The sequence below is a fragment of the Lissotriton helveticus genome, chromosome 5_1 (assembly GCF_964261635.1).
Source record: "Lissotriton helveticus chromosome 5_1, aLisHel1.1, whole genome shotgun sequence".
Classification (NCBI taxonomy): domain Eukaryota; kingdom Metazoa; phylum Chordata; class Amphibia; order Caudata; family Salamandridae; genus Lissotriton; species Lissotriton helveticus.
The window spans coordinates 1,252,255,698-1,252,274,066 of NC_136065.1; the positions used below are offsets into that span (position 1 = coordinate 1,252,255,698).

General features: G+C 45.6%; 1 protein-coding gene across 1 annotated transcript in view; it reads left to right on the forward strand.

Moving 5' to 3' along the window:
- The window catches only part of LHPP (phospholysine phosphohistidine inorganic pyrophosphate phosphatase), a 297,450-nt gene that overhangs the window by 229,940 nt on the left and 49,141 nt on the right, over nt 1-18,369 (forward strand). The window contains exons 4-5 of the mRNA XM_078644023.1: nt 4,939-5,002; nt 17,693-17,785. Coding sequence (XP_078500149.1) covers nt 4,939-5,002; nt 17,693-17,785 — 157 coding nt within the window. The remainder of the gene's footprint in view (nt 1-4,938; nt 5,003-17,692; nt 17,786-18,369) is intronic.

Here is an 18,369-nt window from a genome sequence, read left to right on the forward strand (position 1 = left end):
AATAGGCTGCAAAGCCATCCTCCTCCGCCCAAAGCGCTTCCCACTGTGGCCCCAAGAAAGAACAATAAGACATCAACGCCCCTTCGTAAGCCGTCTTGGTCCTGGGGGCTAGGCTAGCGACCACGAGGTCCTGTAATCTGGGGCACCAATCTGCCAAAGTACTGCTGGGAAGTGTGCTGGCGAGGGGTCTGCTGTGGGAAGATGCTCCCTGAAAACCTGCATTTTGAAGCGAGAAAGGGAGTCAGCCGCATTGTTTAAAATACCAGGGACATGTTTGGCTCTAAAATTAGCATTCAGTTTAAGGCACCGCAGAACAATTTCTTTGATCAGACGAAGTATGAAAGGACACCGCGCCCCCTGCTGGTTGATACATTCCACCACCGTCATGTTATCTGACCAAAACACCACTGATTGGTTACATAGGTGTTCGGGCCAGACCATCAATGCCACCCATATTGGGAAGAGTTCAAGGAAGCCAATGTTGCTGATCAGACCCCATGTCTTCCATTCCTCTGGCCACTGTTGAGCGACCCACCTGTTCCCTAGGATGGCGCCAAAGCCCACACTACCGGCCGCATCAGTCCATAGGCCCAACTCCGCTGATGTTGTGAGCGGGCCGGGCCAGACCACCCTACCGTTAAAATCCTCCAGGAATGCCATCCAAATAAGCATATCCTGGCGAATTTCAGACGATAGGCGCGTGCGGTGGTGCTTTTCCTTCAGCCCCCTCATCGCGTGGGCGATGGAGCGAGAGAAAGGGCGAGCCATGGGGATGATTCTCAGTGCGAAATTCAATTGCCCTACCACCTCCTGTAATTGCTGCAAAGTGACCTTCTCCTTCCGGAGGCATAGCAGTAGCGATGTCTTGAATTTGCACACCTTGTCTTTAGGTAATCTAAAACATCCCTCAATCGAGTCAATCTCGATGCCAAGGAATTCTAAGCAGGTGGTCGGGCCTACAGTCTTCCCGGGCGCAAGAGGAACCCCAAAAGTCCGCATGAGCACGCAAAATTCCTGCAATGCCAGTGCACACTCCTGAGATCCCGTTGTACCCAGGAAGAGGAAATCATCTAAATAATGCATGACCCGCTGATGGCCCGTCAGTTGTCTCATGGCCCATTCAAGAAAGGAGCTAAACATCTCAAAGTAAGCGCAAGATATAGAACAACCCATAGGCATGCATTTGTCCATGTAAAACATATCCCCAAAGGTGAAACCCAAAAGATGTTGATCCGCTGGGTGGACTGGGAGGAGGCGGAAGGCTGATTCTATGTCTGATTTCGCCATCAGCGCCCCGGGTCCCGTGGCCTGTAATAAGTTAACAGCCTGATCAAAAGAGGCGTACTTAACACTACAGATACCCTCGTCAATGGCATCATTCAGTGACGCCCCCCTAGGTGCTGACAGGTTATGAATCAATCTGAATTGCCCCTTCTCTTTTTTGGGGACAACTCCCAGTGGGGAACACACAAAATTGGGTACAGGCACTTCAGTGAAAGGGCCAGCTATCCTGCCTAATAATAGCTCTTTGTCAATTTTGGCGGCCACAACAGCCGGATTGTGCTTAACTGACAATTGATTTCTACAGTGCGCACTGCCTGTGTATCCCCCGGCCGGGATCCTAAAACCCTTAGAAAAACCTTCTTGGAGTAGGGTGGCCGATGTGTGGTCAGGGTATCTGTTCAACCATGGAATCATTGCCACCACATCCACTGGAGTGGGGGGGCCTAACCTGTTTGACTTATAATGGCTTTCCCCTACCCCTCTGACCTGTGTTACCTTGCTTGGACCTACAGGTAGTTTCTGGATGGGAGGGGTGCCCACAGGAGGAACATGCATGTCTAAACTTACACGCGGCCCTTGTGCAGGTGTGCCTATTAAAATCCCAGCACACCCCTTTTTTCTCTGGCCCCCCTGCCCTAAACTTCCCAGGTACCTCACTCGTTTGGGGGGGCCGAAAGGGCTGAAGCGGTCTAGTGAACACCTTGACAGCACCGAACTGCGGGGGAGGTGCAGTATCAGAGAACTGTTTGTGCCATGCCATGGAATCTACCGTGTCCCATGGCAATGATCTATTGAATTCCAAAGCCTTCCTGAAATTGACATCATAACCCTTCCATGCTTCCCCAGAATACTGTTGACTCCACCCCACAATCCTGCTCGAGTAGCATGCTAATGCTGCCTGTAAATCTGGAGGACGCTCAGCTTTAATTGCAGTGAATACAGCCCATGCTTGCATCCAGTTGTTGAGAGTTTCTTCAACCCTAAATCTAGTACACTGCGCCCTCCATTCGCTTGGGAGCATCCACTCTTTTAGTGCTTTTGCCTGCTCCATTTCCCTATTGTCTAACAACAAAGAATAAATGTACACGTATTTATCCGCCCAAATCATCTCTTTCACAGCTAATGACACATGCTGAGCCAGATTTTCGCTCCTGGAAGGTAAAACACCGTCCCCCAAGAGCGGCAATGCCACTTCCTTACCAAGTGCAGGCACCGGGGGCGGCTGCCCTTTAACTCCGTCCGGCTGGGGAACACATGGACCTGCAAGGGGAGAAGATATTGGCAATGCAACACTGTCGGCGACCGGTGCCGATCTGATTTTCTCCACAAACCTTGCCGCTTCTGCCGCATGGTCTGCAGAATTCGGGAAGGCTCCCCCTTTTTGGAGCCATGGCATCATGGCCGTTAACTGAGATAACAATTCGGGTGGCATTGAATCTACATTACCCCCCGGGACAATAGGTACCACTGGGGTTATGCCCAGTGGTCCTGGCACAGCTGGGAGGGCGGGCGCCGGGTGTGGCCCGCCTGTACCCGGGATTGTGGGCACCGGTGCGGGAGCAGACCCAGCGTCTACTGGTTGACCTGCCGGCACCGGCACCACGGGGGCAATGGGTGTAGGCACATGCGGGGGTGGGACACCAGGTAACGGATCTACTGGGCCTGGGGTGGGGGCCGCATCCCTGGGTCTTTTGGACCTAGATTTCCCCTGCGGGGTGACAAATTCCCCCCTTGGCACTGGTGCCACCCTCTTGCGGATCGGCCTCCCGGAAGGGCCCGGGGCATCACCATCTCTCTCATTAAACCGTGCCTCCAGCTCCTTAACCTTCCCTAGCTGTTGCTTAATGTCACTCATCTCCCGCATCATCGCCCGCATCATAGCCTCCATGTTGGACCCCCTCTTTCCACCCCTCGGACCTGGCATGATGCTTACCCCAAAAAACACCCGCTGCCTACTCTCTCAATTTCCCAACAGGCCAACTGTGTGTACCTTTCAGATGGAGGGTCACCAGGGGGCTTTCAGCACCATGCAACGGCGACCGCAACACTAGCGGCTTGTCCGCTTATGTAAGGGGTGAGTAAACCTAATGTAGACCCACCCGGCGGCAACCAGGAGCGATGAATGCTAGCCCCCCGTACCCCTCTTACCGATCAATCCTGCGTCCTCGCTGGCGGTAGGTCAGTGGTCCCCGTCCACACCACGTTGCGTGCTGGATGGCCCTAGATCCTGTCCGCTAGAGAATCGCACCCCAAAAGCTCGTTAAATTGCCTGGAATTGAGACATGTATTAGCACAGTGTAATGAAACAGGGGCAGATTTATGGAAACCAAGTTTAAATCCCAGGAACACAATTGAAACCCCCTGTTGACCTCCCTGATGCTGTGCACTACAAAAACAAGTGATATCAGCACAGTCCACCACAATATCCCTCCTAAAAAACGACCAGGCAAATAATGCAACGTGTAAATGCACAGTACTAAACACTTTGTGTCATGATATAAACGACAGATCACACAATTACTAACCCCCCCCTCTCCTGTACAATTGTACTTTGTTTCTAAACATGAACTTCCATTACCTATTAATAAATCCCCACTCCCTGTGCTACCGTGTTAATCTTATTCTCTGAACACTTGTGCAGTATTTACCTAGGGTCTCCCATCCAGGCGCTGCCCTGGTGGACCCTGCTTAACTTCCCTTAGGCGCGAGAGAAAAATTGCGCGCCCAAACAATCGCCTGTTCGAAAATACCCAGCTGTCTCTCCGCTACACGGAAGACACTGAAAGCGCGTGAATGCCCGCCAAACAATTAGGAGTGCGCGCTCGAGTACCTCGTTATACAGACCCGCCAATCCCGCTTTAAAACACGCAGGGCAACAGAATGCTTCCGCAAGGCGCTTTCACCGGCTTGTGCCGTCCGCGCCTCGTTCCTGGCAACCCCCTGTCCCCACACAATACCTCACAGGCTCCGCAACGGGCCGCACCACGCTTCACCGGCCTGCCGCTTTGATTCCTCGGTGGCTCAACCGCCTCCGCAACCGCAGATGTTCCTCGGCTGAACCGAAAGTGATAAAAGACCCCAACAGCTCGTTCTCCTGTGACGCGGCTGGCTCAACGCGACGGCTCCGGAGGTCGGAGCTCGGATTCCGCTTCGTCTCGGATTCCGCTTCGCTCCACACTATTCTCCCACACCTGAAAAATAAAACGAGAGAAATTATAAAAACAAAGAGGCCCCGAACGCGGGGCACGACGTTCAGCGAGGGAGCGTCCAGGGACAAGGGGGTCTCCTGGGCGCTCCCTACCTCTTATTCCCGAGGGGCCGGTCGGCCCCTCCTATCGCCCGCCCCCCCTGACCCGGACCCACTAAATTGAATCCGGGTCAGGAGGGCCGCCGGCCAATCGGCGGTGGGCCGCACCCCCTCAGGGCACGCCCCCACCGCCGAATGACCTCAAGGAGGAAGGGGGGGCGACGGTCGCCGCGCCGCCATGCGTGCGGGGGGGCCGAGGGCCCCCCCTTTTCATTTGCGATCTTTCTGGGAGCACCTGTGATATATTTGATTTCCTCTGAGCATAATCCCATCTGTACACTTCATTTCATTTAGAACCTCAAGGTCTGGCAATTTTCCGCGTACTGACTTGTATTTTCTGTTTTCAGACGCTATTATAAAGAAACAGACGGATTGAAGCTCGACGTTGGAGTGTACATGAAAGCACTTGAAGTATGTGTTTGTATACATTGCCACTGGAGGTTTGTTACTTTGTGTGTCAGAGTTCATGTAAGACCCTAGATGATTTGCATGCATCGGTTTGCAGAAGAGGACGTGTTATACATGAAAACTGGGTTTGTCATTGTTAATGTGTTTTCAATTCTACAGTATGTACGTGTGTATGAAAGATGTGTTACTCGGTATGTTGGATAACGTAGTAGTTGAAATCAGATTTAGTAATAATTGCTTAATTTCTTCATTCTTCTACGTATGTGTAACAGATAGTCCCTGCTACCCGCCAGCTTTTCCTCTTAGCTAATGCTGCTTTTAAGGGGGTTTGCTCATTAAAATACTCATCTAACTTGAGTAGCATCGTACCGATACTTAGGAACAATTTTTTACAGGAAGCGATCTTGGGTTCTCATTTTCTACAGCAAGGTGACTTTCCCGTGCCTTCTAAGAATCAAGCTAAGTGTCATAATCAGTATTGAAGCTTCTCTGCAAGGTGTTTTTGTCAATACATACACTACCAAGGCCATCCAGGTCTTAATTTTCGGCTTCCAATTAGGTTCAACGTCAGCCATTGCTAAGTAGATGATATGGAGGGTCGATTCTGAGGCTCCTATTTTTGTGAAAGAGTGGATCACTAAAGGCAGGAGATTCTGTAAGAACGAAGCATTTATTCCAGCTGAAAGGACAGCATAAGCTAGCTACGGCTACTGCATGTCTAACAGTTCATCCCGAAGCATTTTCAGATATACCCTCATCAAGCAGTGGACATTTTCAGACCGTGCATACAGTAATAAGCATTTAATAGTAGTATGTAATAGCTCCCATCCTGGTATAGTTGATGAGACTAACAAGAAAGAAGCAATCTTCCCACCATGGATTGAACCTTGAAACACAGCTAGTCTGACAACTGAACACCATAGGCATAATAATTCTCACTGCACAGGAAAGTGACACTCTGAAAAATACAATTTTAGAATTTCTGGTGTTAACCTTGCTGTGTGCTCATGTACCGTAATGGTGCTGGCACATGATCTAAAAAAGATGGAGTCGACTACGTTTCTTTAATATGGCCTAGGTGTTCACATTGTAGCTACAACATTCAACTCCTGCAGGCAAGATACTTCTAGAGCTCAACCTCACTTCAGTCGGGCTTCTAATTTATACTAATCAGGTGTTTTATAATTCATCCATCATTTACTCAACAATATGATTGTGTAGGGGATTCATGTAGACCTAAAAATGCAGCGGTCTGCACTCATCCTTATTATTTTTTTGTACCTCGAGGTTTCTTGGACATCCCTACATATTTCATAATGCTTTCAGTTTGAATAAGGAATTCAAGTCCAAGTTGAGGAACTCAGTCAGGAAGTTGTCTTTCATGAGCCCATATATGGACTCTTAAAGGCCTCACACAGGGATTATTGTGCACAGTATGCCCATAAATATTCTGCTATTCTTTTCACAGCTGTTAGAAATGGGGTTTCTGGTTGGCTAGGCAGAACCCACCACTCTACTCAGGGCAAGTAAGTTACACACCAAAGATAAACCGTGCTCACCCTCTGGTAGCTTGGCGCAGAGAAGTCAGGCTTATCAGAGGAAATGTGTAAAGCATTTGCGCAACACACTCACACAGAAACACAATGAATACACCACAAATGAGACTCCTCAAAGGATTATATAAAAAAATATAGATGGTATATTGTGCATAACATAAAAACAAAACGACAGGTGTCACATTCTGTGCATACAATGCAATTACTTCAGACTGTACTCGTCATCCTGAAAAATGCAAAGCAAAGATTACTTGCATAAGTAACCTCTTCAGGCATGAAAGCAAGAGTAAAGTACGTAAATCACAGTAGAATATTCACTGTTTAATTAATCAAAGCAGTGCTTAAAATACGTGAGCGTTGTGCAGTGATCTTTGGAGGGTCCAGCATGCTTCCTTTAGAGCGTTTAAGGTAATTTATCATTTTCCAAATGCACAAGTTCCTGATCGTGAGCTTCTGTCGAGGACTTACCTGTCCAATTTCAATATGTAAATTATTTACGATAACTGTATCCCAGTCCACGCTTCTCGCCAGTACACTTTAAATGACGTGTTTTTTAACTCGGACGGTACTAAGTAATTGTCGATCTTATTAGCCCTCAAGCCACATTAAATTCTTCATGGTGTTGAGCACATTATAAGATACTTTGGAACAGAGCATTATTCTCTTGAAGTCCAATAATCTACATGGACTCTGGAATTTAGTGCTTGTAGAGTATATGCTAAACCTTGTGTCCTGAAGAGGCCTCTATTTGGGTCTGGAATGTGCTTTTACAAGGCCCTCGTTCCCTGCGTTCGAGTTGGGAGGTGAGTGTGTCATCACAGTGCAGCCTTTGATGGAGGACTTCCTGGAACAATAGTGGAACATGTTACCCCATCAGTTACCCATCAGAGTTTGTTCAAATGGTGAGTCTGTGCACTTCGTCCAGGACCGCCAACTTTGAATACACTGACCCAAACTGGGTCAGCAAGAGGCCAGAGATGCAGGCCCCCTAAACCTTGTATGGCTTCAATATCCTCTTTGTGGACCACCAAGACCTGACAATAGATCCCACTCTAGGACCCCTTACCGCCTTCCTTTCTGGTGTCGCTATGTGTCAAGGTGCTGGTGTAATAGCGATAATTAACTTGTTTGTGCTTATCAGCAGAGGGAATCCATTTACTTGCATGTCAGGGGTGGTCTATATCACACAAGCCATTCCAGGAAGGTCACAGTTGAACCAATCCTGATGTATTTGAGGCAGACAACAGTACCTCACTCTACCCCATACCATGCTGCTAACATGAGTTTTCTTTCTGGGACTTTTAGTTTTATTTTTCGGATTATATATGTTTGATTGAAAACACTAGGATACACCAACAGTCCTTCATTTCTCAGGACACCCCATAAAAGCCCTCTCATCACAGTCCAAGTCCTGAGTAAATCAAGAAGAGTACAGTCTATATGAGATATATGTAATTATGCTCTGTGTACGAATTATACTGTTAGGATTATTATGTTTGATGACATGTGTGGCTGTAGATACACATGCTTGCTTACTCCTTTCATCTAGTGTTGGGTTCAGAGTTGTGCAACTTGTTTTTCTTCAAAGAAGTTGTTTGAGTCACAAGGTAAAGCGACTCCTCTTCTCCGTGATACTGCGCATGGGCATCGAACTCCTTTGTTAGATTGTTTCTCTCTGCTGTCGGGTTCAGACATGTCTGCCTCTCCATGTTCAACTCTGTTCTGTATGACTCTTCGGTCATATCCTGACTTCGAAGGTATAGTTTGTCGCACTTACCCAATTCTGTAACGCTTTAAAACTTCGTCGGTTTAGGCACTGACTGATCACCCTTTGCAAAAGTTGTGTTCCTGATGGAAAGAACACCTTTTGGATTTTGCCCACAGTGTCACTCCAAATATCCGCACACTAATCAGAACCCGGTGTGCAACCTCTGCCTCTCACCCAACCACCACAAAGCCGCCTGCGACGTCTGCACGTCTTTCCATTTCAATAGGACTATCCCTTATTGATGGTCTCGTTGGTTGGAGATGTCTTGTCAGACTGAAGATGACACTTCTGACATTTTTGGAAAGGAGCACACCCAGGAGGAGCCTCCCGAGGAAGAGGAAGAAGGATATTTCTCCCTAGAAAAATTCTCCAGCTCTGACGTGGAGGAGGAATTGAAGTACACCCGAACACCCTGGCAGCGTGTGAGTACTATTGCCCCAGACCCTGTTCCACAACCTAAGCTGACCTTAAAACAATCACCCTTCCCAATACTAGAGGTCACTGGACTGCCACTGCTATCTGGACATGGTCGGATTAAAAAAAAAAAACTTCAGATGCCCAGCCCCTGGGCCCGGCACTGAAAATTTCCACCAAGGCTAAGCCCTCGGTGTCCACCTCCTCGGATCAAGTGCATGCTTCGGTCCCTACCCAATCTTTGGAACCGATTCAGCAACCGACCCCATCCCCATTGGTGCCGAGCAAAAAACATTCATCCATTTCTAAACCCTCGGAGACCAGAACCTCAAAGCCTTCCTCTGGTTCCATGTCTCCTGTCAAGCCTATCCTTGAAACAATGGACATTCGACAACGGAAGATACAAATTCAGGAAGGCACTGGGCGAATAATGGCCTCTCCTCCACCAAAGAGGATGCATTGGACACCTGTTCTTTCCAAAAAGAGAACAAAGGACAAAGCTACCTGTCCTACTCTGCCACCACCACCACCTCCTCCTCCACCTCCCCCACCATCATCACCACCACCTCCGCAATGCCCTCCTCCTTTCCCTACATCTCCACATCACAACACTCTCGATGCTACACCTAGGTCACCAAGCTCAAACACTGGGGGATTGGGAGAGCCATTAGGGGATCTTGACCCATGGGATACATGTGATACAGAGCCCATGACGCCAATTGATCCAGATCTTTATCCAGCCTGCCCCTCCCCTTCCAAAGATGTTAGTTCTTTCCAAACAGGTCATAGACAGAGCAGCTCCTTATCATGGGGTTGTGCGACACAAGCAGTCTTTGGAACAAGACTTCCTATTCGATACCCTCTCATCCACCCACAGAGATATAGATTTTTCCCATGCTTCCTGCCATGTTACGACACGCTGACGACCTCTTCAAAGAGCCAGTCCATGCCAGAGTTATTACCCCTTTGGTAGATAAAAAATACAAACGGCTTCATCAGACTCCATCTTCATACGTAGGTACCACCAGACTCCATAGTTGCCACTACTGCTCATAAAAGAGCCAACAGCCAGGCAACTGGAGATATGCCACCTCCTGAAAAGGAGAATAAGCATATTGACGCAGCAGGGAAAAGAGTAGCAGCACAAGCAGCTAATGACTGGCACATTGCCTATTCCCAGCCGTTCCAGCTTGTCACCAGTCATGGGCTCCAGTCTATATGCTCATAGACATTTGGCCCACCAGTCTCAGGTCATTAGGACAGGAATTCAAGGCTTAGTTGTAATTTAGGTAAACCCAGATGGGACACATGAGGGACTGACCTCAAAGCTGCTCACATGTAGTTTTTAAGACAAAAGTGATACCCTGTAAGCACAGGGTGGGAAACCTGAGCACACCTGTGTGCTTAACTGAGCAAAAGTAATGCGAAACTTAATGTTCCAGAAAAAGTTTTATTCACTTTTCTTTTTCATTGATGTATTCATAGTTCCATTTTACAGTGGTATTATCACTGAAGCTTCAAGTTTATAATTAATTTTTCAACAAATGTGAATACGAGTAAATCCAAAGTATTCAGATTCCATAGGGTGATACAATGCATAACTCCTCTCCCCGATGCATTTCGAGCCTAACGGCTCTTCGTCAGGGGGTACACTGTTAACAAAGTGAAACAAGGTGGTATGAGTAAGGAACGTAATCTGTGTGAGAGCGAGCACAAAAATAAACGTGTAACATTGTAAATAGCACCGATTATCCAAGGTCGTTATGGAACACCAGCGGGTGCACATGCACGTAAAAAAAAGGAGGTGAAACGTTTGGGGTGAACAGGTTTTGAGAAATTAAAGGAATGATGCGGAACAGCTGAACGTGATGGAAAATTACCGTGAAAAATAATAAACGAAGAGCCAAAAAGAACATAAGTGTGGCGTGTGCCCCAAAGTAAACCAAGTGGTGCGCGAAAGGTAATGGTGATTGAGATTCACTTACCGAGGAACGGATAGGTAGAATAACCATGCATCACCGAGAACCGTCTGTGATGTGTAATACTCGGAAAACGCCAACGGACGTGTAAAGTGAAATGCGGGAAGCCGCAGTCGCGTTTGTAAACAGCGAGGCGTGAACATGGAAAACGGGCTACAGGGCCACTCCAGAACCCGTGAACCCAAATGAGGGACTAAACAAAGGTACACGTCAATGAAAACGAAAACGGTGTAGAAATGATATTAAGGGAGCGGGAGTTCAAAAGAATAAAACAAGGTGTAACATAAAGTACGTGAAAACACGTGCGAAGAGGTGCAATCCCAGATAGGAAAAAATTAATGAGAAGTAGAAAAAATTAGTAAGAAGTAAAAAATTAGACAATGAGAGAAAGGGACATGTGCATGTCAATATGTCGGTGACATCAATACATGAAGTATGAGTATGAGCAAAAAGGTTGAGTAACCAGCAGTCAAATACATTTCAAAAGATGGTATATACAATTACAGAAAGCTGCTAAATTCCAGGCGTTCGTTGAGCCCATGTGGCATCGTGGTGCCCAGTTTAAAAATCCAGAATAATTCCCTTTGTAATAGGAATTTTTTGGGGTCAAGGCCCTCCGGTTTATTTACAGTTTCCAGGATCAAAAAACGGATCTGACTGTTCGTATGGTTTTGTTGAGTGAAATGTGCTGATACACAGGACTTCAAGTTTTTGTTCCTAATGTTACTCCTGTGTTCGTTGAGCCGTGTTTTGATCTTGCGTTCCGTTTTGCCTACATATGGTAGGCCACATGGACATTTTAAAAGGTAGACCACGTTGGTAGAGTCACAAGTGGCGTTAGTTCTCAATGGTATCGCTTTGCCCGAACTTGGATGATTGATCATGGTTCCAGGTATGATGTTATGGCAATTTTGGCAATTGTGACATGGAATGGTTCCTTTATATGTCATGGCTTCCTTCTTTCGCGGTTTGATGTATGCCCGTAAGTTTTTAGATCTTTGATAAGCAAATATAGGCAAATCATTGAAAATGCTGTTGAAATCTGTTTCTACTTGTAGCAGTTGCCAATGGTTTTTAATGGTTTTCTTGATGAGATGACTCTTTGTAGAAAACTTAGAAACAAACACGTTAGGTTGTGTGGTTGTTATTGGTCTGATCTTAGGTTGCAACAAGGTAGAACGATCCGTGGATCTAACACGTTGATAAGCAGCATGAATAACACTCTGAGGATAACCTCTTTTGGTGAATTTTGTCATGATGGTAGTGCTGTCCTGAACAAATGCCTCTTCAGTAGAAGCAATCCGCTTTGCTCTAAGAAGCTGTGAATATGGTAGATGAGTTTTGAGACTGGATTGATGGAAGCTGGAGTAATGGAGATAGTTGTTACGATCTGTGGGTTTGATGTGCATTGATGTTTCCAATTTGTGATTTTTGTATGTGATGTTGACATCCAGGAAAGTAATATTTGAGCTGTTGTATTGGTGGGTGAATTGGATTCTTTCATCAATGTGGTTCAATTCTGAGATTGCAAAAAGTAATTGTTCCTCTGTACCTGCCCAAATTAAAAAAATGTCGTCAATGTAGCGATGGTAGGTTAGCAAATGGTTGTGCCAATGTGGGATTGCAAGGATGTGTTCCTTTTCAAAGTCCTGCATGAACAGGTTGGCGTATGCCGGAGCGGCACAATTGCCCATGGCTACTCCGGTCAATTGACTGAAAAACTTGTTGTTGCATCTGAAGTAGCTGTGCATCAAGGTGAATTCCATCAGTTCCATTAAGAAAATTTGCCAATTTTGTGGTTTGTCTGATCTTAGCAATGCTGCTTCTATTGCTTGAATTCCAAGATTGTGGGGGATGCAGGTGTAAAGTGAATTCACATCAATGGTGCATAGCAGGATGGATTTGTCAGGGTTAATGTTGATCTGGTTGAGTTTGGCTAAGAAATCAGTGGTGTCTTGTAAAAAACTGGTCATTGATTTAACAGATGGTTGTAAGTGGCGGTCAATGTAGGTTCCAACGGGTTCATGAATTGAATTAATCGTGCTGACAATGGGTCTGAATGGAGGTTTAGTCAGGTGCTTGTGAACTTTGGGAATCATGTACAAGTAAGGGATACTAGGGTGGTTCTTTATGAGGTAACTGCGGTCTCTGGTGGTGATGGTTCCATTGATCACAGCGTTGTCAACGATAGTCTGGAGAATAGCAGCGTACTCCTTGGTAGGGTCAACTGAAATTTCCATGTAAGTTTTGTGGTCAGCGAGGTGTTGTTGTACACTGTCGTGGTAGAATTGACTGTCCATAATCACTAGGGAGCCTCCCTTGTCTGCAAGTGTAACAATTCACTTTACACCTGCATCCCCCACAATCTTGGAATTCAAGCAATAGAAGCAGCATTGCTAAGATCAGACAAACCACAAAATTGGCAAATTTTCTTAATGGAACTGATGGAATTCACCTTGATGCACAGCTACTTCAGATGCAACAACAAGTTTTTCAGTCAATTGACCGGAGTAGCCATGGGCAATTGTGCCGCTCCGGCATACGCCAACCTGTTCATGCAGGACTTTGAAAAGGAACACATCCTTGCAATCCCACATTGGCACAACCATTTGCTAACCTACCATCGCTACATTGACGACATTTTTTTAATTTGGGCAGGTACAGAGGAACAATTACTTTTTGCAATCTCAGAATTGAACCACATTGATGAAAGAATCCAATTCACCCACCAATACAACAGCTCAAATATTACTTTCCTGGATGTCAACATCACATACAAAAATCACAAATTGGAAACATCAATGCACATCAAACCCACAGATCGTAACAACTATCTCCATTACTCCAGCTTCCATCAATCCAGTCTCAAAACTCATCTACCATATTCACAGCTTCTTAGAGCAAAGCGGATTGCTTCTACTGAAGAGGCATTTGTTCAGGACAGCACTACCATCATGACAAAATTCACCAAAAGAGGTTATCCTCAGAGTGTTATTCATGCTGCTTATCAACGTGTTAGATCCACGGATCGTTCTACCTTGTTGCAACCTAAGATCAGACCAATAACAACCACACAACCTAACGTGTTTGTTTCTAAGTTTTCTACAAAGAGTCATCTCATCAAGAAAACCATTAAAAACCATTGGCAACTGCTACAAGTAGAAACAGATTTCAACAGCATTTTCAATGATTTGCCTATATTTGCTTATCAAAGATCTAAAAACTTACGGGCATACATCAAACCGCGAAAGAAGGAAGCCATGACATATAAAGGAACCATTCCATGTCACAATTGCCAAAATTGCCATAACATCATACCTGGAACCATGATCAATCATCCAAGTTCGGGCAAAGCGATACCATTGAGAACTAACGCCACTTGTGACTCTACCAACGTGGTCTACCTTTTAAAATGTCCATGTGGCCTACCATATGTAGGCAAAACGGAACGCAAGATCAAAACACGGCTCAACGAACACAGGAGTAACATTAGGAACAAAAACTTGAAGTCCTGTGTATCAGCACATTTCACTCAACAAAACCATACGAACAGTCAGATCCGTTTTTTGATCCTGGAAACTGTAAATAAACCGGAGGGCCTTGACCCCAAAAAATTCCTATTACAAAGGGAATTATTCTGGATTTTTAAACTGGGCACCACGATGCCACATGGGCTCAACGAACGCCTGGAATTTAGCAGCTTTCTGTAATTGTATATACCATCTTTTGAAATGTATTTGACTGCTGGTTACTCAACCTTTTTGCTCATACTCATACTTCATGTATTGATGTCACCGACATATTGACATGCACATGTCCCTTTCTCTCATTGTCTAATTTTTTACTTCTTACTAATTTTTTCTACTTCTCATTAATTTTTTCCTATCTGGGATTGCACCTCTTCGCACGTGTTTTCACGTACTTTATGTTACACCTTGTTTTATTCTTTTGAACTCCCGCTCCCTTAATATCATTTCTACACCGTTTTCGTTTTCATTGACGTGTACCTTTGTTTAGTCCCTCATTTGTGTTCACGGGTTCTGGAGTGGCCCTGTAGCCCGTTTTCCATGTTCACGCCTCGCTGTTTACAAACGCGACTGCGGCTTCCCGCATTTCACTTTACACGTCCGTTGGCGTTTTCCGAGTATTACACATCACAGACGGTTCTCGGTGATGCATGGTTATTCTACCTATCCGTTCCTCTGTAAGTGAATCTCAATCACCATTACCTTTCGCGCACCACTTGGTTTACTTTGGGGCACACGCCACACTTATGTTCTTTTTGGCTCTTCGTTTATTATTTTTCACGGTAATTTTCCATCACGTTCAGCTGTTCCGCATCATTCCTTTAATTTCTCAAAACCTGTTCACCCCAAACGTTTCACCTCCTTTTTTTTACGTGCATGTGCACCCGCTGGTGTTCCATAACGACCTTGGATAATCGGTGCTATTTACAATGTTACACGTTTATTTTTGTGCTCGCTCTCACACAGATTACGTTCCTTACTCATACCACCTTGTTTCACTTTGTTAACAGTGTACCCCCTGACGAAGAGCCGTTAGGCTCGAAATGCATCGGGGAGAGGAGTTATGCATTGTATCACCCTATGGAATCTGAATACTTTGGATTTACTCGTATTCACATTTGTTGAAAAATTAATTATAAACTTGAAGCTTCAGTGATAATACCACTGTAAAATGGAACTATGAATACATCAATGAAAAAGAAAAGTGAATAAAACTTTTTCTGGAACATTAAGTTTCGCATTACTTTTGCTCAGTTAAGCACACAGGTGTGCTCAGGTTTCCCACCCTGTGCTTACAGGGTATCACTTTTGTCTTATACGCTTTGGCTTCCTCTGGACGGTTGGAGCATAACCCTGAGCACCCTAAGAGACGTACTTTCTACTTATTGACATTATAAAACTTTGGTTCACCCCACGGAGTGCAGCGGTACACCATTGTTTATTGTTCACATGTAGTTTTTGACACCTCTCTAATATTTGTGCTACCAGCCCTGAGTTGTAGGATGCTTTAAAGTAGGCATCGCAAGAGTGGGGCCGGTGCCCTTGCCCATGATGGAGCCTTGAAGGAGAGCAAGTGTGTGTGTGTTTGCACACATGCTCTCTCACGTCACAAGGACCACCGTGTTTGTTTGTTCCTTGCAAGAGTCTGGATGTTCGCCGACCTTCTGTATGGTCATAGGGTTATTAATGGTTATATTTTTCCCTGCTAGTACATACATGACAATGTGTAAATAAACACCAGAGTATGGCACTCCTATTTTTTGTGTAACTGTGGATATTGTGCCAGTGTGATGCTCACATGGAGTGTTTGTTGGACCCAGTTACCAGGCTGGAGGCACTGCAAATGTTCATTTGTTCGAAGGATATGTGTTGCTGTAATACAATTTGCACACCTGACTTGACCGGGACATGAACCTGCACCTTTATAGGTTGGTGCCATACCAGTCTGCAGTCCAAGGTGCTCCACCCAAGGGGGTTGGAGGTTAGTTATTCCAATAGTAGGGACACTAAGGCTACAATCAGATAGTTAGTATTTCAAACCAGTGGAAGAAATGGCAAAATTGGGGTTCCCAGAATCAGGTCGCCTTTATGGGAAAGTCAGAATTGCAAGACATCAGTCCCCTGGGTCAGTGGAGTGTATATGGCAATGTGAGGCAATAGAAAAAGGATACTTAGACACATTTATGCTCATTTAGGTAGGAGCCGGACGTGCAGTCAAAGCTGCCATGTCTTCAAAACAACCTTGGAATGTTACAACCGGGGATGCTACTGCGTGGGAGTAGAGTCTAAGCGAGGTTAGCTGAATAATGACATCTTAAGGTGAAACTGAAGCGTCAATAGTCAAAACACCCCCCCCCCCCACACACACACATTTTCTTCCTTTCTTAATATAAAGGTTTTATCATGATTGGTGGTCAAATAGCTACATGCTGATGCTCAGCAGGTGTGGCCCCAAAATTGGCTTACAGAATTGTCCCACACTTGCCAGGTCCACCAATGTAGGTTTGGGTACAAAGAGTTCTATACTGTTTGAAACACTGTCTCAACATATGCACAAGCACAAACTCTACCCAGCACGTCCACATGTTTCTGTGGGATTTTGTACCCTTATACCACGTGCACCCTAACCACTGCCATCACACTTGGGGTGGTATTCTAGACAAAGAGGAATATATGGGACGACACCAGTGTGTGCTCTTGAGTAGGTAAAAGATTAGAGAACTGCAGCGGTCAATCTTTTAAAAGCTACAGACCAGACCTGCAGCCTCTTTCTATCCTACCAAACAATTTCTGCTGTGCTTAAGATCTGGGCAAGCACACTCTGCCATTTCATTCCCCTGGTCGTGCAACTTCTGCTGCCATACATCACTCGTGGGCAGAGAGCTGTACTCGGCTCCAAGGTGACCACATTTGAATGCAGGCTGGTTTCCACCAGAACCTCAGTGCCACAGTATGTATACAAAAGGTATTTCCCACATACCACTGTAATTTCTGTGCAGTGCACAACATCACAGATCTATGTTGGTAATGGTTCTCCTCGAGTATTTCCAATGCAGCACAGACGGGCCAGACAATGCAATGCAAATTGTAATATTTCTGAGACTGAGTTTACAGTACCACGGCTGCTGATGTTTTTAATTGGATGAAATGTTTTGGCGCGTGCAGTGTCTTTTTAGGCTTGTAGTACATCATGATAGGCAGGAGACATTGCCCCTTGGTTTGTTTGTTTTTTTCGTTTCTCACGAATGTGGCAGATTGACGATGGGTGAGATATTGATGAACAGATCCTGAATTTGAACAAATCAGTATGTGGGCGATTGGGTGAGATATCTTATCGTTTTCACAAGTACTGTATAAATGCCTGAACTGTCTTGCTGTTTGTTCGTTGGAGTATACTCCTGTTTGAGTTTTCATTGTCGCATTTCTTTTCTATCATTCTATTCCCTCAGTACGCATGTGACATTGAAGCGGAGGTGGTTGGGAAGCCCTCAAGAATGTTTTTCCTCTCTGCATTGGCAGACATGGGAGTGGAGCCTCATCAGGTGAGTTGGGTTGAGAGCATTAATATATGTATAAACTATTTTTCCTACATCCTAGGGTTCTCATCCTGGAGAGCGTGTATGTTTCGTGGATGGTAGAAGACTTAAAATCCTGCAAGACATAGGCGGGTACTGGTTTGATATGGATTGATAGAGATTTGCTGTCTGGAATGCAGTTCTAAGCAACTTTAATGAAAATTACTCTGCTGTACCGATGAGAACGTATGTACTTGTGGTCTCTCAGAACTGTGCAGTCTGGGTGGAGATGGAACGTACACCTGCCAATAGGTGACTCGTAGAGACCACGTTGAATGTTGAAGGTAAACAAATTATGAGCAGCAGTGACTATGGCTATGAGTGCTGGGGGATGAATGGCCTTACCTGAAAGGAAGGAGTGGTCTTTGCCAGGCTGGACCAAGGCAGAGCAGGAAGTAGCTGCGTACAGGTTGGGGCTTTGAGGAACGAAGATCCCCTCATGTAACATTTTCATTTTCGGCAGTTGTGTATGGAACAAAGTGATAATTTTGATATCTGATGATCCATGTATGAGACATAGTAAATAAGTAATTGCCGTACTGGGGACTAAT